The 27,503-nt window shown below is 38.8% G+C and overlaps 1 protein-coding gene, 1 non-coding gene and 2 pseudogenes across 3 annotated transcripts in view; all 4 read right to left on the bottom strand.

Moving 5' to 3' along the window:
* The window catches only part of PPM1E (protein phosphatase, Mg2+/Mn2+ dependent 1E), a 190,321-nt gene extending 169,164 nt beyond the window's left edge, over positions 1–21,157 (bottom strand). Inside the window, exon 1 of one of the 2 annotated variants that reach the window (XM_089900920.1) lies at positions 20,357–21,157. In XM_089900920.1, the coding sequence (XP_089757046.1) occupies positions 20,357–20,799 (443 nt within the window). In that variant the 5' untranslated portion in view covers positions 20,800–21,157. The remainder of the gene's footprint in view (positions 1–20,356) is intronic. The other variant, XM_022552711.2, reaches the window with a different exon arrangement.
* On the bottom strand, positions 81–3,479 carry LOC149746738 (synaptosomal-associated protein 23 pseudogene; annotated as a pseudogene).
* LOC111163751 (small ubiquitin-related modifier 2 pseudogene) lies at positions 13,293–14,003 on the bottom strand (annotated as a pseudogene).
* Positions 13,583–13,686, bottom strand: LOC115803553 (U6 spliceosomal RNA). Its single transcript, XR_004024290.2, has one exon. It is a non-coding gene; the product is annotated as a U6 spliceosomal RNA (small nuclear RNA).
* Positions 21,158–27,503: the final 6,346 nt, after the last annotated feature.

The raw sequence follows: 27,503 nt of genomic DNA, 5'->3' as shown, positions 1-27,503 counted from the left end.
AGTTCTAAAATCTCCAGTTTGGCATCAGGTAGTATGATGAGAGAAATGATCAGAAAAAAAGAGAGAGAGAGAGAGAGAGAGAGATTTTACAATTTAGAAACCATTGTTCTAAAAGCCAAATAAAACAAATTAGAGGACAGAAGAGCATAAAGTTCTTCTCTTTCCTGATTATGTGGCATTTTGTTAACATTAGTGGCATTTCTATGACTTGTAGTTTTAGAAATTCCAATATCATCCCAGAGATGCAGTGAATAGAGTCTACAGTGCCCAATACTGACTGAATAAATGAATTAATGAATGATTTGGGGGTTATTTCTCCAGTTTTTTTTTTGCAGGTTTACTCTCCTTTATTCAGAGAAATAAGGGCTTACAAGCCCCAAATGGGCTATGCTTTCTCACCTCTATGCCTTTGCACAAGTTAGTATCTCCGTTGGAAAGCTTTTCAGCTCCCTCTTCCTCTTGGCTAATTCCTATTTAGTCTTTTAAACTCAATTTAAGCATCCTCTTCCAGAACCTAATAGCCTACATTGGCACACCCCCACCTCACGGTCCCCATAAATCCTCTGCATCACTCTGTCTTAACTCTTACCAGTATAGAGAGGCAGCAAGATAAAAAGCTTTGGAGTCAGACACATCTGAGTTCAAATTCTGACTCTACCACTTACTGTGTGACCTTAGATGAGTTAACTAATGTTGCTAAATATTAATTTCCTGATTTAAAAATAGAGAATAACAATGTAATGCGCTTAGTATATCACCTCCTACATATCAGAGTTAATAATAATTTTTATTGTACTCACATTGTACTGTACTTGCTGGTTAACTTTTCTGACTTTTTCTCTAAACCACACACTTCTTGAGGAAAGGAACATGTATTTTATTTCTGTATAAGCAGCATTTACCACAATGCTTAGCATATGGTAGACACAACTTTTGTTGATGACTAAATAATTACTCCCATTATAGTAAAATTAATCTGCCACTTGAAATCCTTTCTATAATGAGGTGAAAAACAAGTGAATAAGAAAACAAACGCCATTAACATTAGTTTCACGAAAGGACACTGTCTTTAACTCTAATCATATTCTTTTTAGGATTTACTACTAATTATACATATTACAAAATACCAAATAATTCAATATCTTGCTTGAACATAGCTGATCATATATGCTTCATGAATTGAATTCCTATAATAACTTTTTCATGGTATACATTAACCACAAAATTACCAAGCCACACATAAGGTTATCTTTATGTAGACAGTCACTTAGAAAAGCTGTAGTAACATACAAACAGCTTTCTAAAATCAAGGAAATTCTTAACATAGCAAAGCTTAATTAAAATCTCTTTCATAATCCTTGGGGAAATGAGAAGAAATTCAGTTTCATGGTTTGGTAATTTTGACCTATGTAGGAATATAAAAATTACTAATTACTTAATGTAATATTTAATGAACTTTTCCACTGTAATGTTTAATTGGTTTGGGTATTTATAAGGCCTCATTCTGAGAGAATGCTTTTATTTTATACTTGATTTTCAATGTATTTTGATCTTATACATATATATATATATATATACATTTTTTTTTTTTTTAGTCACAAAATTTAATTGTAAGGATCAAGCAGTGGTTACTGGTGAAACCAGTCGACATTAATAGCTTTGAAGTGTGCAGAAGCTAGTTTTTAAATAAAGGTGACAAATACCAATCAGATTCTTATAACACTGTTCAGGATCTAAACAAATGTGATTCTGGAAGTTGAATACAAAAGGCTAAGAGAATCACAGTGCAATCATCAATAAGTAAACTAAAGACATAATTTTCTGAATCATTTTTAGTTAAACAGAATAAATTCTAGTTTTAAAAACAGTTTAAAGCTACATAAAACTCAAAGCAATCTAACTATTTTCTACCTGAGATCACAACAAGTTTCTTTTTTCCTATCCAAACATAATTCTTGGCATTGAGGTAAATCTGAATTCACGTGATGTACTTTGTCCAACTTTTCCAAAAAATTTTAAGCCCTGCTGTTGAGAGAAATTCTCATATTATATACACATATTTACATATTTTTTCTTCAAAGACTAATAACAAATTTATGAGGTTAATAGGCCTGTAATGGGACCATGATACTACTAATAATATGAAAATAAAAAGCCATTCATTTATACCATGTGTTTCTATATGGTGCAATATGAAATGGGATCATAGAATCTATGTACATAGATGAATCACCAGGAGTTCAGAAATTAAGCTCACTTTAAGAAAACTCATTCTATTCCTTTTTGAAGCATTGGTTGCAAAGTTGTGATGTATAACAAAAATATTGTATATACAGGCTCCAAAACCAAGCATTGGCCTAAATTGGCAATAACTGCAACTTAAATAGAAATTAAACCCAACTAGATCTTCACTGTGGTTATGCAACTTTTGGCTTTAGGGTCTGCAGATTTTACTGAGGTAACAACTTCTTACCACTTGCCTTTCCTCCTTGTGCCTGCCCCCACTGCCTTTTACATGACTGCCTTTGGCAATGCTTCCAAATTGTGAAAGCAGGAGAACCTGCTAAGTAAATGGAGAGAATGAAAAATAACACTATACATGATGTATGAAAACCAACCTAAGAGTATGGACCAAGAAAGAAAATACTAGAAGGAAAACTAAGCAGCAGCCTACCCTCAAGGGAAAAAGAGAAAATAAAAGAATAGGGGGGCTGTTACGCCTAGATCTTCTTCCACATCATCTCCGGATTAGAAGAGTGTGGAACCAAAATTTCAAACTCTGGAAAGGTAATGGCTTTGAAGGAGGAGCTAGGGAGGTGAATAAATGATAAAGTACAGCAGTAGCTTTAGCTGTCAATATGTTTCTTTGCTCTGGCATTGGCATTGTCAATATGATCTTTGTTGGTGTCAGCCTTTTCTGTGATCCATTCTATTTGTCGATTTTGAGCCTCAATCTCATTGCCTATGTCCAGGGCCATGTTTTTTAGATTTCCTAGGATACTACCCACTTGAGTCAGGTTCTCTTCTATTTCGTCTTCCCTGGCATCATTTGTCATACATTTAATGTATCAGCCGCTGGCTGCTGCTGTGGTTGCTTGCTGAGGCTGACCATTTGTCACTCGGCCTGGCTTCTTAGATACTACATTGCTAGTAGAGTTGTCTCCAACATCTCCCCATGTTGCCTTATAGGCTTTACTAGACTCAAAAGTTCTTTGTCCTATTACATGGGCATAGACAAAAGCCACAGCACTTGTTTAGTTCTGTTAAAGTCTTCTCTGCTTCTCTCATGTCTTTATTTGGTCCATGCCTTCTTCTTTGCATTTTAGTTGTTCCCCTTGTTCATCCGGCATAGTGATAGTCTTGATTCCTGCATCCTGAGACTCAGTGGCTCAACCCAGGATTCTCCTTGTACTTTCCAGAGACTCATCAGTAACCTGGTTAGCCCTCAGCTGAATTTCTTCTGCTAACAGATTATCCATGGCGAATTAAAACTCTTGATAGGTGCAGAAACTGAAATGTGGATATTCAAGCACTTCCGGCCACTCCTCTCCGGCCGCAGCAGCTCGGACACCCGCAAGCCAGACACCCAGCTGCGCCCTTTTTGCGCCTGCACTCGCTGGACCTGCGCGCCTGTGCACTTCTTCAATATATTTGTACAGACCTACATCAGAAGGTGATATCACTTGTCCTATTTCCTCCTCTCCTTGAGAGTCAAGGATAGTTTTACTTTAATATCATGCATATGTTGAACATAAACTGGATATTTTAATATATAAAATGGAATTCTGACTAAAGGACAGTCTTTATTTTGAGCCACTCGAGTGCATTATGCAAAGAAATAATGATTTTACAATGATAATGGTTCCAAAACTATGTTACAGCATAAGGACCCAATGACGGGAATACACTTCTAGAATATAAGTGATCACTGCTTTATATTAATCTATAATCCACTGCTTATTAATGACCAGTATGTATTTTACTGGCTTCTAAAAGATAACATACTGAATATATGACATTAATATAGATTGCAAACTAATTGAACAAAAGAATACTTCTCTTTATATTTAATTTAAAAAAATTTTTAAAGATTTCTTTCCAAGAAACACTGCGTTGAGTAGATGGCTATTATATTAGGCATTAAAAATCTATAGAAAATAGGTGTCTCTGGCTACTTCAACAATTAATACCGAAGTTAAAAAATCGAAATAGGGCTTCCCTGGTGGCGCAGTGGTTGGGAGTCCGCCTGCCGATGCAGGGGACATGGGTTCGTGCCCCAGTCCGGGAGGGTCCCACATGCCGCAGAGCGGCTGGGCCCGTGAGCCATGGCCACTGGGCCTGTGCGTCCAGAGCCTGTGCTCCACAACGGGAGAGGCCACAGCAGTGAGAGGCCCGCGTACCGCAAAAAAAAAAAATCGAAATAGATTACAGGATTAGTCAAGTACAAAATGGAAAAAAATAATCTCCAGGCACCTTATGAGCTATATACCAAGTTGTGAACTTTCTGTCAGTCTATTGTTTAATGAATTTCTGGATTTCAACTGTGTTTTCAATAAGCAGCATGAATTTTTAGTTTTTTCTTGTCTTTCATTAGAGGCCAGAGTTCAGAAGAATATTTGATGCAAAAACCTTAGTATGTTCTTTATTTATAGTTAATGCTATAGCACTTTATGGTTGAAGATAGTAAAAATCCAACCACCTTCTCTCCCTCAAAAGGTAGGTTATAGTTAGCCAAGAAAGTGATGTTCCATGAGGAAGAAATAGCATCTACAAAGGCAGAGAGGCAAGAAATAATTTGGTATCTTTAGAGAAAATTCAATTATGTCAGAAAACCCAGGGAGCCTAGATTAGAGGGAAAAGAGACTAACGGCAGGCACATTAGTTAGGAGGCTACCAAAGTAATCAAGGAAAGAAATAAGAGCCTAAACTCAGAAATGGCAGTGCTCAAAATTCAAACAATTGAACTGCATCTTCACTATGATTTTTCCCTATAGAAACATGTTTCTAACATAGCATGAAAATTATAAAATGAACTTTATAGCTATAACCCCTGGAATCAGTCTGCCTGTGTTCATGTCCTAGTGACACCACTGATGGTGGAAACTTGAGTTCTTTAAACTTTCTGTGCCTTGGCCTTCACATCTGCAAAATGGGCTAATAATAGAACCTAACATCAAACAGTTTTTTCAAGGATTACTTGAGGTGTTAAATATAAAACAGTGCCTGAGCAAGCTCTCAATAAATGTAGTAGCAACAAAAGAAACAGGAGCAGCTTACTACTACTAGCTCTACAATTATTATTTCAGGTGCAGAGGTGTAAACCTCTGGTTCACACTGCTAACCAAGTCTTATAGAAAGATATTTATGATTAGAGACTACCCTGGTAAAGGGTATTTACATGCAAAGTTGTATTTATCTGCCTTAAAAAATTGAAAATTATTTTTAGATGCACAGTTAACTTTCCATATGACCTTGAAAAACTGAAAATATTTATGTTCCTCTGATTGTATAAGTAGACTGTGAATAATACAAGTCTCCTTCTAAGTAATATATGAGGTTATTTATAAGCTGCCTAAACCAAGACTATATGAACTAATAAATATTCAGTGTTGCCGGAAATCAAATTCCAAAACTTCAGAGGTCATTCCTATTGCAAAAGCAGTGATAGCCTGATTTAATGACTATCACCTCTCATATTTATGTGATAACTTGTTAGGTTCAATGAAGAACATGTTTAGAGCATGATTCTTGCCCTCTAGAGTTTTAGCCTAAGAAAGAATTTTACATACCACACGCCTCAAAGACAATTTTATAAATAATATATATATATATATCAACTTAAAAGCATTACATTTTTGTTGCTTATTTTTATATGCAAATGTGAAAACTGGCTGTAGCACAATATACTTCTCAAGAAACAAGCTTATTAAAAACCGGTTTTTATTTTAGTTTTTTAGATTCACAAAGTAGAAAAATGTGAATAAATATCAAAGATCAGAGGCTGTGCCTTGTGGTAGAAGCAGGTCAAATGCTTCAAATCTATAAAAGACAAAAACTGTAATGTTTCTGTAGGAATCTTATAATTCATTATGAAATCAAGTCACCAGGAAAAAACTTATCTTTGCTATTTCTAACCCAGCAGATTAGTCTTTTGGTTCTTTTTTTTTTAATTTATTTTTTTTTATTGAAGTATAGTTGATTTACAGTGTTGTGTTAAAGCCTTTTGGTTCTTTTTCTTTGATGACTTAAACTAAGATAGGAAGTAATGGACTGGTTTTCCTCCGAGCTATACACCAGAAGGTAAAATCTTAAGTGAAAATACACACAAGGAATTAAGAATACTCTCAACCTTTTAACTAGCTCATTACTCTCTACAAAGTATTATTATGCTTCAAAATTGTCATTGTTCACAATATTCTCAAAGAATTTACATAAGACTACTCTCCTAAGCCCACAAAAATTTTCATTTACAAAATTGTGGAATGTTAACCAGTAATAAAAACTGCAGGGCTTCCCTGGTGGCGCAGTGGTTGAGAGTCCGCCTGCCGATGCAGGGGACACAGGTTCGTGCCCTGGTCCAGGAAGATCCCACATGCCGCGGAGCGGCTAGGCCGGTGAGCCATGGCCACTGAGCCTGCGCGTCCGGAGCCTGTGCTCCGCAAGGGGAGAGGCCACAACAGTGACAGGCCCGCGTACCACACACACACAAAAAAAACCTGCAAACATATTTCTGCCACTACTTGAAAATGTTAATACATACCAACAATAACATAAAACAGGAAGCCACGTTCCTCCACCATTCAGAGTAGAGCAAAGGAAGAAAATAATAACAAAGAGAAAGAAGGTAATGAGAATAGGCCTATAAAAATCTAGAAAGGAAACAACCTGGACCGCGCAGAGAAAAAGTTGAAGATTCATTCATTTATTCAATAAATATTTAATGAGTGCCTACTATGTGCCAGGACCTGTACTAGGTGCTGGATACACAAAGGTAAACAAAACATTCTTTATCTGTTGCCCTCAGTGTGGGACAGAGACATCAAATAACTAACACATGAATACATATATGTATAAATTATAAGTGGATATAGAGAAAAAGTAAAGGATACCATGGAAACCAAAAACCAAGACTTAATTTAGACCACAGGTAGAGAAACACCTCTATGAGAAAGAGATATTTAAGATAAGACCTAATGGTTGAGTTGGACAGTTGTAGAGAAGGGGGCAAGGTGCTTGGGCAAACAAAACAAAAATACAGAGTCCCTGAGGCAGGACAGAGCATGGCAGTTTCTGGGAACTAAATCAAGACCACTGTGACTAAAGCATAGTGGCTGAGCAAGGTGAGACCCAGATAACTGTTATACGGAAAACTGACTGAAGGGAGGGAAACGTGGAACAAGCAATAGCAGTTAGGAGTACTGCTACAGCCAGCCAAGAGGTGATGGAAGCTTGGACCATACTGTTGGGAGTAGAGACAAAAAGAAACAGGAGAAGTATTTTTCTTTCATTTAGAAGTGAAATTAAAAGACCTCTAAACAAAATAATTAAAATGTTCTTCCATCTTCTTTCTCTACTGTAGCACAAAGAATTACTAAAATGCTCTCCCAAAGATGCTCACTAAAATCTGTGAATACTAATTTGATATCACTCCTGTGATTGTGTTATACTATATGGCAAGTTGATCTTAAGAGAGGGAGATTATCTTGGTGGACCTGATCTAATCACATGAGCCCTTACAAGCATAGAGCTTTCTCTGATTGAGAAAGGGGAAGCCAGAGAGACTGAAGCATGAGGAAGCATGTGCCACTGCTGGTATGAAGATAGAGAGGGCCATATGAGAAGGAAAGTGGGTGGTTTCTATCAATAGATAATCAGCCCACCTCATCACCACCCCACAGCCAGCAAGGAAAGGGGAACCTCAGATCTATAACAAAGATCTAGACTGTTAACAACCTGAATGGGCTGGGAAGTGGAGTCTTCCCCTGAGTCTCCAGATGAGAGTCCAGCCTGGCCAACACTTTGACTTCAGCCTTGACTCGAGACCTTAAGCAGAGAACCCAGCTGAACATTAACAGACTTCTGACCTACAAAACTGTAAGATAATAAATGGATGTTGTTTTAAGCCACTAAGTTTCAGTAGCATGTTACACAGCAATAGAAAACTACCACACTATAAACTATGTGAGGAGAAATTAACAATTCAATAATCTAAATCTAAATCATATTATTCTCCGGACTTCCCTGGCAGTCCAGTGGCTATTAGGACTCTGCATTTCCACTGCAGGAGGCATGGGTCCGATCCCTGGTCACAGAACTAAGATTCTGCATGCCATACAGCATGGCCAAAATAAATAAATAAAAGCTCTTGTGTGTGTGTGTGTGTGTGTGTGTGTGTGTGTTTGTGTATAGTTCTCTAGTCACAGAAAGAAATCTAGGAAAAACAAATTCAGCTTGCTATTTCTCTAAAGGCTAGATAAATATGAATTGGGTGGAGTGAGCATCCATTTAAATATGAGTTTGAGGGACTTTCCTGGTGGCACAGTGAATAAGACTCCGCACCCCCAATACAGGAGGCCTGGGTTCAATCCTTGGTCAGAGAACTAGATCTCACATGCATGCCACAACTAAGATTTGCATACCTCAACTAAGTAGCCAGTGAGCTGCAACTAAGGAGCCCTGGAGCTGCAACTAAGGAGGCTGCCTGCCGCAACTAAGACCCGGGGCAACCAAATAAATAAATAAATATTAAATAAATAAATGAATATGACTTTGAAATTAAATGTCAGATATGTGTTACAGAATTAAAATTTTTGTTATTAAATCTAAACCTGTGCCATTCAATATGGTAGCCACTAGCCGCAAGTGGCTACTGAATATTTTAAATGGGATATTCCAATTGAGATCTGCTTTACGTGTAAGATACAAACAGGATTTTGAAAACTGCTATAAAAAATGAAAAATATCTCAATAATATTTTAATACTGATCACATGTTTAAATGATAACATATTTAGATACACTGGGTTAAATAAAATAAATTATTAAACTAAATTCACTTTCCATTTTTAAAATGTGGTTAATAGAAAATTTTAAGTTATATATGTGGCTCAATTATGTTTCTATTGGACAGCACTGGTCTAGACTTTTAGGCAAGTGTCCTCCTCCAAAATGCCCTAAACCAAGGCCACAGTCACCTATAAGTATTCTGCTCTTTCCAACAGAGTTCAGTGGCATTAATGGCACACAGCTGTGTAGAAATACAAGACAAGCAGTACTGCAATTCAAATATTAGTGAGAACATGGAGAAACCAGACCTCTCATACAGTGCTGTTGGACAAAGTTATCTGTCAATATCTAACAAAGTAAAAGTGTATGTAACTTCAATCTGACAATTCCATTTCTACGTATATACTCAAGAAATCTATGAACACATGCACAAGGAGACATGTCCAAACTGTAGAATTATTTGTAAAGCAGAGAATACCAGCTATCCACCAAAGTTATGTGTTTTTTTTCTACGTAGTATGAAGTTGTTTCTTAACTGTCAAGCCAGTGACTACATTTCCCAGTCTTGTTTGCTGGGAACTGTGGGCCCTAGGTGGTGTCACTTGACTGGAATTCTAGTCAATGGAAAGTGAACAAAATTATATATGACACTTCCAAGGACTGGCCCCTAAAAACCTCCAATACCATTCTCCACTCTTACGTTTGCTGGATATATTTTGATGCCTAGAGCAACCTTGGAAACCACAAATTGAAGACGACAGACTCTCTATTAGCCTGAGTCCCTTAATCACTCCATAGAACACAGCACCTTCTTCATTGAAGGTACTCTATGAGCAAGAAATAAACATTATGTTAAGCTTTTGAGATTTCAGGATTTACCCACTAGAGCAGCTATTTTTAACCATTATAGTGCATAACATGCAAAAATTAGAAACAACTCAACTGTCCATCAATGGGAAACTGGATAAATAAAATACACTCATATAGAATGCTATATAGTAGCTAAAATGAAAAAACTATATCTATGTGTATCAATATGAATAAATCTTTTTTAAAAAGGTCAGTCTCAAGATAGCTACTTATAAAAACAAAAACAAAAAAAGCCCACCATATACTGACCATACAAATATGTGTGTAGTAAAAATATAGAGCAGAAGGATACATTCCCCAAACTCCCAGATTACCTCTGGAAAGAAAGAAAAGGGAATGGGTTCATAGAAGACAGTGACAACAAAGTCTTCAATTCCTTATGAAATGTTTTATTTCCTCAAAATAATCTTAAACAATTTGTTGAAACTGAATGGTGGGTATATGGATATTTTTATTATTTTCTGTTATTTTCTAAATGTTTAAATCATTTCATAACACCAATAATCTTTTTCTTATATATAGCTGCTTAGAGAGTAAACTAGTAAAACCTTGTTAGAAGACACTTAAAAACTATGTACCAAAAGCCTTAAATATGTGAATATATTTAATGTAATCCCAACACTATATACTATATATAAATACACTCTAAGAAAACCAAAGGTGTGCTCAAAGGATGACCATCAAAATATTCTTAGAGCAACCAAAAACTGGTAACACCTAAAATGTTTAATAGAATTGTGATCAAATTACTGTGTATTCATTTAAAAATTACACAGAATATAAATAATGGGAGGTAGGGTGATATGTGTGAAGATATAGATGAAAAAAGATTGGCCACAAATTCATCATTGCTGAGGCTGGGTGGTAAGGACACTATTTTTTATATACTTTAAATCTATAATAAAAAGTTTTAAAAATATGAGAATCACAAAATTTACTAAGTTTTTTAAAAAGCAGTTTAATGTAGTAACAATAATATCTTATTTTTAATCTCTTGGCTCATTCATTGGATCAGCAAATATTTATTGTGTGTTGTATATGTCCCTGTCATTAATGACCTAGGGATGTGATGGCAAACATGTAGCTTATAATCTGATGCAACTGTCTCCAAACACTTGCTCAAGCACTCTATCAAAAAAATTTGGAGGAACCATAAACAAGACGAAAAGACAACCCTCAGAATGAGAGAAAATATTTGCAAATGAAGCAACTGACAAAAGATTAATCTCTAAAATTTACAAGCAGCTCATGCAGCTCAATATCAAAAAAACAAACAACCCAATCCAAAAATGGGCAGAAGACCTAAATAGACACTTCTCCAAAGAAGATATACAGGTTGCCAACCAACACATGAAAGGATGCTCAACATCACTAATCATTAGAGAAATGCAAATCAAAACTACAGTGAGGTAACACCTCACACCAGTCAGAATGTCCATCATCAAAAAATCTAGAAACAATAAATGCTGGAGAGGGTGTGGAGAAAAGGGAACCCTCTTGTACTGTTGGTGGGAATGTAAATTGATACAGCCGCTATGGAGAACAGTATGGAGGTTCCTTAAAAAACTAAAAATAGAACTACCATACGACACAGCAATCCCACTACTGGGCATATACCCTGAGAAAATGATAACTCAAAAAGAGTCATGGGGCTTCCCTGGTGGCGCTGTGGTTCAGAGTCCGCCTGCCGATGCAGGGGACACGGGTTTGTGCCCCAGTCCAGGAAGATCCCACATGCCGCGGAGCGGCTGAGTCCGTAAGTTATGGCCACTGAGCCTGCACGTCCAGAGCCTGTGCTCCGCAACGGGAGAGGCCACAACAGTGAGAGGCCCACGTACCGCAAAAAAAAAAAAAAAAAAAAAAAAAGTCATGTACCACAATGTTCATTGCAGCTCTGTTTACGATAGCCAGGACACAAAAACAACCTCAGTGTCATTGACAGATGAATGGATAAAGAAGATGTGGCACATATATACAATGGAATATTACTCAACCATAAAAAGAAACGAAATTGAGTTATTTGTAGCGAGGTGGATGGACCTAGAGTCTGTCATACAGAGTAAAGTAAGTCAGAAAGAGAAAACAAATACCGTACGCTAACACATATATATGGAATCTAAAAAAAAAAAAAAAGGTTCTAAAGAACCTAGGGGCAGGACAGGAATAAAGACACAGACATAGAGAATGGATCTGAGGACACAGGGAGGGGGAACGGTAAGCTGGGACGAAGTGAGAGAGTGGCACTGACATATATACACTACCAAATGTAAAACAGATAGCTAGTGGGAAGCAGCCGCATAGCAAAGGGAGACAGGGAGATCAGCTCGGTGCTTTGTGACCACCTAGAGGGGTGGGATAGGGAGGGTGGGAGGGAGACGCAAGAGGGAGGAGATATGGGGATATATGTATATGTATAGCTGATTCACTTTGTTATACAGCAGAAACTAATACAACAATGTAAAGCAATTAGACTCCAATAAAGATGTTAAAAAAAAAAGAATAAAAAAAAAATTTGGAGCATCATGAATACCCCCACCCCAAATGTAGATACGCATTTCTCATGTGTGTATATATACAAATACAAATTCCATACATACACACCCATGCATACACACCACTCTCACCAGCAATATACTAGTATTTCTTTGAGTAAGGTGTATTCCACATAATCTACTTAATAGTTCCATTTTTGTGGATTTCTCATCAAATATAATCACCTTTAAATAAGTCTAATATAAGTAAAGATGGGAGAAATATAGGCTCTTAAGTTTTGTTCCTTTTTACATTTGCATTACAAATATTATGTTCAACCCATGATTTCTTTGCAGGAATCTTTTTTTTTCATTTTAAACAAGAAGTTTATTTAAACTTGACTTGAAGGGAAAACTACCTAGGATTCATTTCTTTTAGAGTAATTTATCCCTATTTAAAGACAGATTGTAACATGTAACATGTAACAGCTACATACAAAGAAGTTGTAAAATTGTCCTTTGTTTTACAATGATAAATGAAAAACATTAAAATTCTCCAATCGAACAAGGTATGCAAGAATTTTTATGTTGTTCTTTTTTTGTTAAACAGTGAGAGCAAAATAACTTACTGGAATATAAAGATAAGAGCTGATGGGCATGCCACTAATGGAGAAAAGGGGGTATCTTCACAGAACCAGTATTTTTCCCCATTCCATCTCCATCTGATGTCGATCAAAACATACCATTGGCCATTTACTTTAAAAAAAATGCAATATGCTTGTACACCGTTTATGTACAATAAAGGAATGGAGAAGGGGAAAATGAAAGAATAGAGAAACTATATAGCAGGAGTCAGGATGTGATGGAACCAAATTGCAGTTTTCTAATTGAGAATGTCTTCTTGGTCTGGAGGAACAATTCTGGAGTAAAGTAGCAGGTTCCCTTTTTAGTAGACACCTCCTGTCTGCTGCTGGAACACATCTATTGTATCTTCATCCTCCATTTTCAACTGTGCAGGAGTGTCTGTTTCACTGATTGGCTGCCCATCAAATCGGAATCTGATCTGCCTCATTGACAAACCCTGTTGCTCACAATAGGCTCTCATTAGTTTACTAAGTGGTGTGTGCCTCTTAATCTTAAACTGCACCTCGGAACCATCCTGCCTCATCAAATTATTATGATCGTTGTTGTCAGTCTTGACTCCTTGGGCTTTTCGTCAGCCATGGCGAGCAGCAGTCTCCTCAGGAACACTTCACAAATTTGTGTGTCATCTTTGTGCAGGGCCATGCTGATCTTCTGTATCCCTCCAATTTCAGTATATGTGCTGTCAAAGCGAGCACTTTGCAGGGATCTTTAAAGTCAACTGTCTATTTTGTAAGGGCTAATTTTGTTAAAACCAGTAAATGTAATCAATGAATCAATTTAATCAGAGCAGGTAAACTGAAATAATTCATAATGTTCTGAAAATTGGAGTAAGGGTGCCACTGTCAACTCTTCTAAGCTAAGAAACTTGCACTTCATCAGGATACCTCATTTACCATGTCTGACATGAAGTCAGTTGTCATACAGAACAAGCTGCCAACCTCAATCAATATATCAAGTATTACTAGCACCTAACTTCATTATTTTTTTTGGCCACACCGTGTGTCTTGCAGGATATCTTAGTTCCCCCACCAGGGACTCAACCCAGGCCACGGCAGTGAAAGTACTGAGTCCTAACCACTGGTCAGCCAGGGAATTCCCTTAAGTTCATATTTTGTATACAAGGAAAAAGATTTTAATATTTTATTCCTTCATTGAAATGGATTATTTTGGGTACACCTTATTTTGAAGACCATTAGTCAAGTAAAAGATATACAAATATTCGTGGACAAAAAAATAATAAACAAGTGCTACAAAAGGAATAAGCACTGGGTATTCTGTAAGAGGACGTGGAAGAGACACCTAACTCATTTTGAGTGCGAGGTTGGTGAACAAAGGAAGTGATGTTAGATGGAGACCTAAAGAATGGGTAAGAGATTGAACTGGGTGAGGTGAGGGTGGGATAGCATGGTAGATCAAGAAGAAGGAATAGTATGTTATGTCCAAAGGTGCAGAGGTAAGAGCAAACACAACACATTCAAACTAATATATTAATAATCTAAAACAGCTGAAGTGTAGCTTCTAGAGGTGGGATGGACTGGGTGGATAGTGATTCAGGGATGAGGCTGATAAGATTATAAAGCTTTGTTTGGATTTTATCTGGAGGGCAATGGAGAAATAGGTGATGAAGGTGTACAGTAAATAATTGGCTTTGCCCAAAGAGAGGTCTGGCCTTTGTCCTCAGCTCCTGGGAGTAACCTCTAAATCCCTATTTCTAAAGTAATAGGATTGTCCTTGTTATTCAGGTGGGCCCCTTGGATCACATGGTATCAGCCTGAGGGGAGACTGGAAACTAAGTTCAACCATGTGAGCAATCAATCAGTAAGTCCCAATAAAAGCTCTGGACACTGCAGCTCAGGTGAGCTTCTTGGGTTGGCAATACTCCATGAGAGAGAAACACATTGCTGAGGACAATGGAAGCTTCACATTTGAAACCCTTCTAGATAGCACCTCATGCATCCCTTCCTTTGGCTGGTTCTAATTTGTATCTTTTCCTTATAATGAACCATAATCCATTAATATAATAGCTTTCAGCGAGTTCTTTCTAGTGAATTATCAAATCTGGAGGTGTTTTTGAGAAACCCCAAACTTATAGCCAGTGTCAGAAGTGAGGGTGGTCTTGTGTGGACTCTTCCCTCTAACTTTGTATTTAGACCCTAACTCCTTGCAAACTTCTGCCTCAGGCAGACCTGGCTTTCTGGAGGACTGCGCCTTTGACCTCACAGTTTGGCTAACTCCAGGGAAAGAGTAAAAATGTTTAAGCAGTGGGTGATAATTAGTCAATCTACATAATCTAGACTCTAGAGGAATCACTTTGGCTACACTGGGGAGAATATATTGGAGAAGAGTAAGACTGGGAAGAGATGACAATAACAGTGGGGATGGTGAAGGACATATTTATGAGGTATTTATAAGGCAAAATTTGACTGAATGTGAGGGTGAGAGAAGGAGAAATCAGGGATGAACCCACCAAAAAGAGAATTAGGTTTTAGTTTTGTCTTCTGCAGGGGAGAGAGAGGGAGTTGGAGGATTAAATTCAGTTTTGGACAGTTTGAGAAGATACTTAGACATCTAGATAGAGCCATTCAATTAGCAGTCAAAGCAGGGACGGAGACAGTCAGGAGCCATTAGCATAACTACAATAACCAAAATCATGGGAGAGATTGATGTTGACTATATACAAATAAGTCAACCGCACTTGAAAAGGCCAAGGACCAGGACTTCCCTGGTGGCGCAGTAGATAAGACTCCGCGCTCCCAATGCAGGGGGCCCGGGTTCCATCCTTGATCAGGGAACTAGACCCCACATGCATGCCGCAACCAAGAGTTCACATGCCACAACTAAGGTGCCTGCATGCCGCAACTAAGGAGCCCACTTGCCACAAGTAAGGAGCTGGCAAGCTGCAACTAAGGAGCCCAAGTGCCACAACTAAGGAGCCCGCCTGCTGCAACTAAGAGCCAGTGCAACCAAATACATAAATATTTTTTTTAAAAAGAAAGAAAAGACCAAGGACCAAATACCAATATAAAAGGTTAGGCAGAGTATTAAAAGCTCACAGAGAAGTGGCAGCCTGAGAGGTAGAAGAAAAACCTGAAAAGTATGGCTTACACTGAATGGTTGGTATTTATTTTCTTCTTTTTGCTACTTCTTACTACTTTTTAATAAGAAAAAAAGGTACTCTAAATGAGTAGTATAACTTGCATCCATGTATTTTTCCATATATATACATAGACAAAGCTTAATGGTTTTCTAACCTATCTCAAAGTCATTAATGAGTCACATAACTCAATATAACTGAATTATTAGTATCTATAAACAATGATTTTCTTTTCCAAGCCATTTTTAAAGTGCCCACCCTCATTACTACTGTAAACCTTCTGTAAGTACTTAACTTTGTCAGGCTGCCGGGACATCTGTCTCCCCCCTTGAGAAGTCCAACCCAGACTAAATGAATAACTGAGGAAAAAACTGCTCTAAAAACGTAATGACATATAGCTCTAATAAAGACTTCAGAGTATTTGTTTCTTCTGGGTTGAAACAAATAGATTTATCCCCAGTAAAATATAGAGAAACAGAATACAGTATTGACCCATGTAGCCTAGCCAAAGTTATTCATATCTGCTACAAGATCAGCTGTAAATTTTATTGGCAAATTATTTCAAAGCTATAAAATATCTCACCTCCACCTTTTCAAAGAGATTCATTAACCTCAGAAATCCTAATATTATATCATTAGAAAGTATTTATTTTAATCTCTTGGGGGGCATTTTAGTTTAAAGGAGTAAAGGAGATAATTTTTATACTAACATCTAAAGGTTCCAAATCATTGGAATATTTTATTGACAAGTAATAGACTAATTCAGTGATACAGTTCTAAAGTATTGCATGAATTTATTATTGATTCTTAAGGTTTAATTAGTTGAAACAAAATTGTTTAAATGGTCCTTTAAAAAAAGTATTTAGGGGGGCTCCCTGGTGTCACAGTGGTTAAGAATCTGCCTGCCAATGCAGGGGACACAGGTTCGAGCCCTGGTCTGGGAAGATCCCATATGCCACAGAGCAACGAAGGCCGTGTGCCACAATTACTGAGCCTGCGCTCTAGAGCCCGTGGGCCACAACTACTGAAGCCTGCGCACCTAGAGTCCGTGCGCCTAGAGCCCGTACTCTACAACGAGAAGCCACCGCATGAGAACCCCGCGCATCACAACGAAGAGTAGCCCCCGCTCACAGCAACTAGAGAAAGCCCAGGCACAGCAACGAAGACCCAACGCAGCCAAAAATAAATAAATTAAATAAATTTTTTTTAAAAAGTATTTATAGTCCACAACAGACATCTTTCTCATCCAAGGGGATTTTTACCATTTTGAATTATTTTCCTTTCAAAATGTTACATGTTTATATCTAGCAGAAAAATATCTAAGTACATATTTCCTATTTTGAAGCCTAACGGCAAAATTCTATCCCAAACACTGAAAAACTTTTAAGTTGCTAATTATAACCATATTTTGTCCATTTAAACCTTGATCCTTTACTTATCTAAGTAACTGCTTATCTCAAGCTAATCCTAAACTTTGTGTTTACCAAAATGAAGAATGATAAATATATCTGCTGTTCTTATTCTAAAAACTCTGAGAGAAGCAAAATAGTGAGAAAAACATTCACTATATTTTTAAAAGTAAAATTTCAGCCAGTGTATACATAAACAGTATTGAGAAGGTAAGCACCCTTTTTTTCTTCAGCGAACCTCAGTCTGTTTAGCAGTTTCATACTGTATATTTCTAAAATACTAACAAAAAAAAACACGCTACAGACTTATGAAACTGTTATTATACGCAGTGTTATTTTCTTCTTACATTAGTCCCAACTGTGAAATTGGTGAATATGTATTTCAGGTAACTTCATTTAAGAATTTTAGCACTATTTGACAAGCATGACAGAGCTCTTAAAGAATATTAAGAATTCCCAAAATAAACAGAGTGGGTATTTGAGAAAATATTTTGGGAAAAAAAAATCTTCACCTTCTCCAAATTAGCAATTCCAACATATCCCTAATCAGAATTATTTCAAAGTATTTCCTAGGAAATTTGACAATCCAACATTTCAAATATGTTGGAGGGTTCTGAGGTTCAGAGATTATGGAAATGTTGGAATCATTTGTACATAATTTGTCATTTCTGAATCTGGATCCTCAGTTCTCTCATCTGTAAAATAAAGCGAACAGGAAAATGATCTATCTCTCCAATGTTCCAGTCTCGATTCTTGTGGCTAAGTGATATGATTTTCCTTTATAAATAATAAAATAAAAAATAAAAGCATTAAAACTATGTGTTTTTAAACTGTGAGACTTTGGGGTTGGTTTGTTTGTTTTTAATCTGTTAAGGACCTTGAAGATACTTTACAAAAACAAGCCAGCCATTTTATATCTGAATAAAAATAGGTTAATAGCTTCTGCACAAAACAGTATACATGATGAAATCTCTGATTTAAGGTGAAATAATGTTTTCCAACTTTAATTTTGCTAGTTTTACTTCAAATCTAAACTTCTGTTCTCAATTAGATGGCCATTTTATAATTTAAATACTTTTCTAGTTTATACATGTATTGAAAATCTTGCTTCCTTTCCATGTGGAAAAACACACATCTACTTACCATCATCTTTATATAGATTTCATTTTTTAAAAAACTTTGAATGCCACATGTTCAAAGTTGTTCTAAAGTAATGACTCTTTTTTTAAAAATGGACCTTCTCTAATATTTAAATGTGTGTTTCTTTAATTCTGCAACTGCATTTGTAAAGGTAAGAACTGTCAAAATAGAATTAGTCTGATGCTGAGATACATCCTTCCACTTTGGTAAACATTTCATTTTAAGCAGGAAGTCTTAAGTGTCTTTATATAGTATTAAAAATGACATTTCATACGCCCTTTTCTATGATACTTTACAAACACTAGGAAGAAATACTCTAAGATGTTAATACTGTTTATATCTGGGTAGTGGTATTACATGCCATTTTATCTTTTACATTTCCCCAAAAGCATTATTACTTTGGTAACCAGATAGTATTTTAAAATTAAATTTTAAATAGAGTATAAAGTGTGGGACATCAACACAGTCCACTTCTACAGCAGACATTTAAATACTTTTTCCCTCCTGACAAGCCTCTGTTTTAACAGGAAGAGTGATTTGATCAGGTGTCTGTTAGGCTGGATAAAGACAAAACATTTACTTTCCAGGTCCTTCTCTCAATCTAAGTTTTTGAGAAGATCCAAGAAGTGAATTTAACTGCAATGAATCTTGCAGTAGTAAACTTTCTGAGGGGTACAGAGTAACACCTTTCATTACAACTATCAGAATAGGGAAAGACTCCCCAGGTTTACCAGTGTTCTCGGAAACTGGTTCGTATTCTCCTTTGTCATTATTTCAGAACAATTCCATTTAGAAAGAAAAGCAATTGTAAACTTTCTATTTCAAGCCCATAAAAACTGGGATGAAAGGAAAAGCCTTGACCTTTCTATTTTAGACTTTCATCTGTGTAGCTAAGCCACCTGCTTTCTCTCCCCTACCCCCATCTACTTAATGGACTGAAAATACTGCACCTAATTGCAATTTTATCAAACCAGCCAGACTTTTCCACTTTAACGAATTACAACTGTCTTTCACCTGAAGGCTCGCATGCAAAATTTTGCTCACTTGTCCCTCCCAATTCCTTCCCGCCTCCCTCAACTGTGAGTTATCAAATGTCGTTAGACGAAGATACTAGGCTTCCATGTATTAAGCCATCTGCACTTTCAACACCGAGAGCCCGACAGAAAATCTACTCCAGTCTCTCCTCCTGTGGATCTGGGGCTGGGATTATCATCTTTGTTGCGGTTACGCAGGAGGCACCTAGCAGCTCTGCCTAGAAAGGAGTCGCGTTCTCTCCGCCGCCAAACAACACGGGACTCAGGCTGGGAAAAGACAGACCCGGGTGGGAAGAAACCTCCAGGAGTAAGAAGAGAGCTGGGAAGAGGGAGCTCTCAAGACTGGAAGGAAGGACCTTCCAAGGCACGAAGGGAAAAGGGTGTGTGAAGTGGAGCAAGAAGTGGGCGGCAGGGGAGAAGCGGGAAGCAGGGGACGGGGCCCGGCGGAAGGGCGCGGGGGGCGGCTCCCGGGCCGGGCAGGAGGCGCGGGGGCCGCGGCTGGCGTGGGCAGCTCGCAGACAACAGCCCAAGTCCGAGCAGCGGGGGCGCTTTCAACCGCGCCAGGCGCCAGTGTTGGGGGGGGGGGCATGAAGAGCGGAAAGAGCAGTTTGAGGGGCCGAGGGAGTCGCGTCGAGGCCGGCGCGGCGGGGACAGCGGGCCCCCCCCCAACCAAGCCCCGCTACTTAACTATTTGTAGAGCTGCTGCAGGCACAGGTCCAGGCTCTCGCCCTCCACCTCCTCGCGGGTGATGCGCTCCGACAGCGGCCGCGGGAGCGGGGGCAGCGGCGGCAGCTGGGGCTGCGGCGGCGGTGGCACGGCCGACTGCCCCCGGGCTGCCGCCGCCTCTTCCTCCTCGCCCTCCGCCGCCACCACCTCCTCCTCCGGCTCGGGGTCTTGCTCCTGCTCTTGCTCCCCCTCCTCCGTCGCGGCTACAGTGGCCGCCTCCTCCCCGGGTTCCTCAACCGAAGCCTCGGGCGCCTCAGCCGCTACCAGTTCGGGCTCGGGCTCGGGCTCCGACTCGGGTTCGGGTTCCGGCTCGGGCTCGCCGCCGCCGCACGGTCCGCGAAACTCGCCCAAGAATAGCTCCAGGAAGCGCCGGTAAGTTTTCTCCTCGGGGCTGCAGCCGGCCATCGCTGCTCATGCCCCGGAGCCGACCGGGAAGTGGGTGGGGGAAGCCCAGGAAGGGGAGGGGGCTGCTCGCGAGCCTCGGGATCCTGCAAGGGCGGTTAACTGCCGCACCGGCACGAGCGATCAGCACTAGGTTGCTCGGAGAGGGCTCCCGCAGGCGTGCGCGTCGCCGAGCCCGGACGTGCGCGGCCCGGGGGCGGGGGCGGAGCGCGCTGCCCCTCTCTGGTCTGGAGGGAAAGTTGGTCGCGGGCGCGCGCGCGGGGTCCAGCGACGGCCCACCCTCTAGCCCTACGAAGAGCTCAGCCCACGCTGCCTAGAGACTGTCGCCATGGCAACCGGCTCTAATTAAGAATTTCAGGTTCCCGCCCGTCGAGTCCGCGGAGTCGAAAGGGCACTCGACTTGTCCCCTCTCCAACTCTGAATGTCTTCATTGTATGGATATCCTAACCTCAAGTGGATAAGACCGAACGAAGACATCTCCAGGTCTAGCTGTTGGTTCCCACTTGGATTCAGTTTTCCGTATCTGTCCTGCCTTGCTTTAGGGTGCTTATCTGTTGAAAGATACCACAGTGTGAACACCTTTTGTTGTTGATGACACTAATTTAATAGTTTGCGGGGGGGGGCGGGGGGGGAAGGCATCCAACACCTACCAAGTGGTAGTTTCCTTTGCCTACATTCTCTCATTTGATTCTGTGAAGAAAGTGGTGTTATCCTCATTTCTCAAAAAGAGGAAACAGGGTTAAGTACACTCCTTTATTTTTTTAATATTTATTTATTTATTTGGCTGCCCAGTCGCGTGCAGGATCTTTTAGTTGCGGCAGGTGGGGTGGAACCCGGGCCCCCTGCATTGGGTGCACGAAGTCTTAGCCACTGGACCACCAGGGAAGTCCCTAAGTACATTTCCTCTTTTCAAGGTGTCAAAGCTACTAGCCGTGGCATTGGAATTAGAACCCAGGTTGTAAGCTTCCAAAGCCTGTCTAGACCCTTTTTCCTGTACTCTTCTCTGCCTCTGAAGATTCCACAGTGTAATAATACGTCTATAAAGCCTTATTTTTAAAGGGCTTTATAGTTTACGAGTCATTTTCATCCCTTTAATCCTTACAATAGTGCCTCAAGTTAGAAGATACTACCATGATTCCATTTTATAGATGAGAAAACTGAGACTTAAATACATTGCGACTTTGCTCAAGGTCACACGCAAGTGATGTAACAAGGACTAAATCCAGGTCTTCCCACTGCAAAGCCATCAGTTTTCCAGCACACCAAGACACCCTTCTTTAGCGTCTGTGTAATATATATTAGACTTTATTACATAATATGTATTTTTTGGTACATTTTGTTTGCTCTTCTTCCCCATCCCCCTGAGCCTTTTTCTTTTGTAGATTGAAACTGAAAGAACTTTAAATTATTCTAATTTTTTTACCAAACTACACACAAACCTACTATTTTTAAGCCTTACTGAGGGGGGTGGGAGAGGGAGAAGCTGTGTTGTTATACAGCTGTATAGATGACAGCATCATTACTGCATACTGCCATGTCCACGGCAACATACAATTCAGCAAAAATATAGTGATTCTTTCTCTACTTTGAAAAACATGTTCACAAAATATCCACCCCATCCTCTCCATTTATTGTTTCTGGGTTTCAGTTGGATTTAGGGTCTGAAATACCATTTCTAGTCAGTTATTAATGGCAGAAGGAGTCTCCCTGCCAACTGTTTTCATATAATAGTGTATTCTAAATCCCTGACGTGATACCGTTATTTTAAGAGTAAATGGGTTGATCTCACTAATGTACATTATGGCATCATGTAAAATAGACATCCATTCTCTCCTAGCTTGAGATTAATTAATACACGATAGAAAGCGTATAGTGAGTAATGCACATGAGTCCTCTGTAACTACTTATTTTTGTCTCAAAAGTAAATGGAAAGACCTAATAAATAAGTCTGTTTCCAGACAAGCTAAATGTATGTATACATGTTTTGTTTAAAACATCACCAGTGTAGAGCAACTTCTTTATGAGATGCCAAGAAAGTCTCTAAATTCCTCATTTGTCTTTGTTTTCAATCCACCTGTTCATTTCCGTTTCAGAATGTCTAGAAAAGGTTGACAAAACTTATAAGGCTGCAAAACATCAAAATGTCCACAATTTTACATTCCAACAACTATTTGATATCTCAGAATTTGACATGATGACATTTAGTTCAAGAGTACATAGCTGTCAACTGAAACAATTCACATCAAGCTACACCTTCCTATTTTGTAATGTAGTTGCCCCCCTCACCTAGATGACATTCATTTGTGACATTAATTTATGACTCAACCCACATATCAAAGGGAAGTGTTATATGTTGGGGAAACATTACTACTAAAAGAAAAAGGCTACACCTCCACATTACTATAAATGAGAGGTGTGTTTGCTTAGTTTAATAAAGATATTTCTTTACAAAAGATCAGTATGGATCCTATTGCATCCATTTGACAGAGTAGCTTTGCCAGAAGGCTGCTGACAGCAGTGCTGGGATCTCAGAGCAGCTGTGTAAGATGATTTTGCCATCGTCAAGAAGTCTTTTTAGTCATTATTTTGCATTGCTTTACTTTCCTCTTCAGTTCCTCTCCTCTTATACTTCCCTAATCCCCTTTCTTGCTGTCTATTTTAAAATATTGAGCTATAAAAAACGTATGTATTAAGTGTTTTTAATTTTTTTAAGTTTTTTTTTTTTGAGATTTGTCATAAGAATTGTTCTCCCTCTAACCCTTAGCTCTTTGGAGGAAATGCACATGTTCTTTCATGGACATTCATTGTAATGATGATATTTATAATATTAAAGAGGGGAATTCCCTGGTGGTCCAGTGACTGGGACTCAGTGCTTTCACTGCCAAGGGCCCAGGCTCAATCCCTGGTCGGGGAACTAAGATCCCAGAAGCCGCACAGTGCGGCCAAAAGAATAAAAATTTAAAAAATAAAAAAGATTAAAGAGAATTGTTGAGTTGGGCAGTTTCTTATATGACCCAGTAATCCCTCTCCCAAATATTTACCCACAAGAAACGAAAACATATCCACCAAACACATACACAGATACACATCACCAAAAACCCTTGTATATAAATTTTTTCAATAACTTTATTTTATTCATAACAGCTCAAACTTGGAAATAACCCAGATGTCCATCAGTAGATGAACGGATAAACAAATTATAGTATATTCATACAATGGAATACAACTCAGCAAAAAAAAAAAACCAACTACTGATAAACACAAAAACGTGGGTGAATCTCAAAAACATGCTGAGTAAAAAAAATCCAGGCGCAGAAGAGTACATACTCCATGATTCCATTTATATGAAATTCTAGAATAGGCAAAACTATAGTAACAAAAAGCAGATTAGTGATTGCCTAGGACTGATGTGGGGTGGATGATTCATGGCAAAGGATTAAGACAGAATTTTGTGGGGGTGATTAGAATGTTTGATATCTTGACTGGGTGGTTATATAGGTGTATTTGTCAAAAATAATCAAAGTGTACATTTTAAATAAGTGTATTGTATGTAAATTATACCTCAATAAAGTTGATTTTTAAAGTTAAAAAGAATTGATTACTGTTTAGTCTTTTTGTTCTCATATCCATTCCTTCTCCTACCTTGCTCTCCTCTGTATTGTAGAGATACTGACTCTTTCAAGCTGCATTCACCAGGTTCCTTGACAGCTGACTTCCAGCTGAGATTTGCCCAGTGGGCGACATCGGCAGGAAATTGGAAGGTGGAAGGAAAGGAAAAAAGCCAAGATATTTCTTCCCTGTCCCCTACCTCAGTCCTAATGCTTGCTGCATCTCCTTTATAGCTTTGCTCCCTCTGAACCTGTCCATTGGAATTCCAGCTTTTGTCTGTGACACCAGTCCCTGAGCTCCAGAAACATCATCTTCTTCCATTTGTCCATCAGCCTAGAGATGGTAGCTGGTTTTAGCTTCCTAATCTTGCCTGCTATGGACTGAATATTTGTGTTCTCCAAAAATTCATTTGTTTAAATCCAAACCCCCAAAGTGAAGGTATTAGGAGGTGGGGCCTTTGGGAAGTGATTAGGTTATGAGGGCACAGCCCTCATGAATGGGATTAGTGCCATTAAAGATGAGGTCCAACCACCTAGAGGGGTGGGATAGGGAGGGTGGGAGGGAGGGAGACACAAGAGGGAAGAGATATGGGGATATATGCGTATGTATAGCTGATTCACTTTGTTGTAAAGCAAAAACTAACACACCATTGTAAAGCAATTATACTCCAATTAAGACGTTAAAAAAAAAAAAATGAGGTCCAAGAGAGACCCCTCTCCTTTCTAAATGTGAGAACACAGTAAAAAGACTGCTGTCTGTGCCAGACACTGAATCTGCCAGAACACTGTTCATGGAACTCCTAGCCTCCAGAACTGTGAGAAATAAATTCCTGTTGTTTATAAGCCACCATATTTATGGTTTTTTTGTTTTAGCAGCCCAACCAGACTAAGACACTGCCTCACCTTCTTTTGGCTTTTTATCTCTTCTATCACTTGTGTAACCAATTTCCTGTATTCTATTCCCTGTTTTCTTAACTGGATCTCAATTGATACAATAACAAATAATACTTTAAAGAATGATAAAATATATATATAAAAGAACTATAAATGGACCAAGCTGACATTAAAGCAAGTTTAGGTCTTCAAAGGTACTACTCGAACACTGAGTTTACTTGAAGTCAGCAGTAAATGATTTCCTGGAATTAAAAATTATGAATAGGCTGCTAGTGGTTCAAGGGTAAGGAGGGAAGGATGAATAGGTAGAACATGGGATTTTTAGGGAAGCAAAGACTATTCTGTATGATACTACAATGGTGGATACAAATCATTAGACATTTGTCAAAAGCCATAGAACATACAACACAGAGTGATTCCTAGTGTAAACTATGTACTTTGGTTAATAATAATGTCAATATTGGCTCATCAGTTGTAACAAATGTACCTCACTAGTGTAAGATGTTAATAATTGGGGAAACTGTGAGAGGGACTTACATATATCTCCAGTCTAGTGCCTAGGCAAATGTTTAAGGCTAGGCCTAATGACGAATGTTATATTGCAAATATAAAACTGTGTAATTTCTCATTCACATTTTTTCAATTGATGGAACGATAACTAATATATAAATACTTTTTAAGATATACATATTTATTTATTTATTTATTTTTAGCTTTTTTGGGTCTTTGTTGCTGTGCGGGCTTTCTCTAGTTGCGGTGAGCGGGGGCTACCCTTCGTTGCGGTGCGCAGGCTTCTTATTGTCGTGGCTTCTCTTGTTGTGGAGCACAGGCTCTAGGCACGCAGGCTTCAGTAGCTGTGGCACGTGGGCTCAGTAGTTGTGGCCTGCGGGCTCTAGAGCTCAGGCTCAGTAATTGTGGCGCACGGGATTAGTTGCTCCGCAGCATGTGGGATCTTCCCGGGCTAGAGCCCGAACCCGTGTCCCTTGCATCGGCAGGCAGATTCTTAACCACTGCACCACCAGGGAAGCCCACTTTTAAAGATATTAATTCGATTGTGTTGTCAAACTGACTTGTAGGGAGCAAGAGAATACCTGTCAACTGAAAAAACTGAGCACATAAATGTTTTCAAATAAGAACATTTTCCTCCTTTCTTCTCAATATACCCTACCTACATCCTCTACATCCTAGATTAATATTATAACTTTGAAATCATATCCATTTGCTGCCAAAAATATTACTGCTATATTACTGTTTATTCCTCTTCTCTTGATGGCTAATATGTTCATACTGCAGCAAGAGTCCACAGGTGTCAAAATTAAAAATCACATCAGGTAATAACAGGTCCACATGCACTATTTTCATCAGTTTTAAAAAGCAAAGAAGTCCCCAAAACAGGTTCTAACTTTTTTTCTTAATGTTTTAACCATTAATGATAACAATCTTTTTTTAATCTTGCTTAGTTCTTTGAGGAATAAAAAAAATTTAACTTATTATGACATGCTTATGAAATAGGAAGAGGGCAGGTGTTGATGGTAATTTCTGATGAGGATACTATAAATGGCAAAGATGTAATATATTCCTTCTATAATAAATGGTTCTTCTAAAATGAATTGACTCCAGGGACTTCCCTGGTAGTTCAGTGGCTAAGACTCCATGCTCCCAATGCAGGTGGCCTGGGTTCGATCCCTGGTCAGGGAACTAGATCCCACATGTCGCAACTAAGAGATTGCATGCCAGAACTAAAGATCCTGCATGCCGCAATTAAAAGATCCCACATGCCACAACTAAAGATCCCACATGCCACAACGAAGATCCCGCATGCCACAACTAAGACCCAGCACAGACAAATAAATAAATACATTTTTAAAAATTAAAAAAACGAATTGACTCAAAAAAAATCCACTTCAACATTTTGCTACTAGTTTTCACTTTACAAAAACCAAAAAGCACTTTATGGTGGTTAAAAAAACCCATATTATCTAATTTTTTAAAATTTTATTTATTTAATTTATTTATTTTCGTCTGCCTTGGGTCTTGCTGTGCGTGGGCTTTCTCTAGTTGCGGGGAGTAGGGGCTACTCTTCATTGCGGTGCACGGGTTTCTCATTGCGGTGGCTTCTCTTGTTGCGGAGCATTGGCTTTAGGCGGGCAGGCTTCAGTAGTTATAGCACGTGGGCTCAGTAGTTATAGCACGCAGGCTCAGTAG

The sequence above is a fragment of the Delphinapterus leucas genome, chromosome 19, assembly GCF_059928025.1.
Source record: "Delphinapterus leucas isolate spDelLeu-1000000601 "Yukka" chromosome 19, BTC_Dleu_Yukka2, whole genome shotgun sequence".
NCBI classification, from domain to species: Eukaryota; Metazoa; Chordata; class Mammalia; order Artiodactyla; family Monodontidae; genus Delphinapterus; species Delphinapterus leucas.
This window is presented reverse-complemented; position numbering and strand designations above follow the sequence as displayed.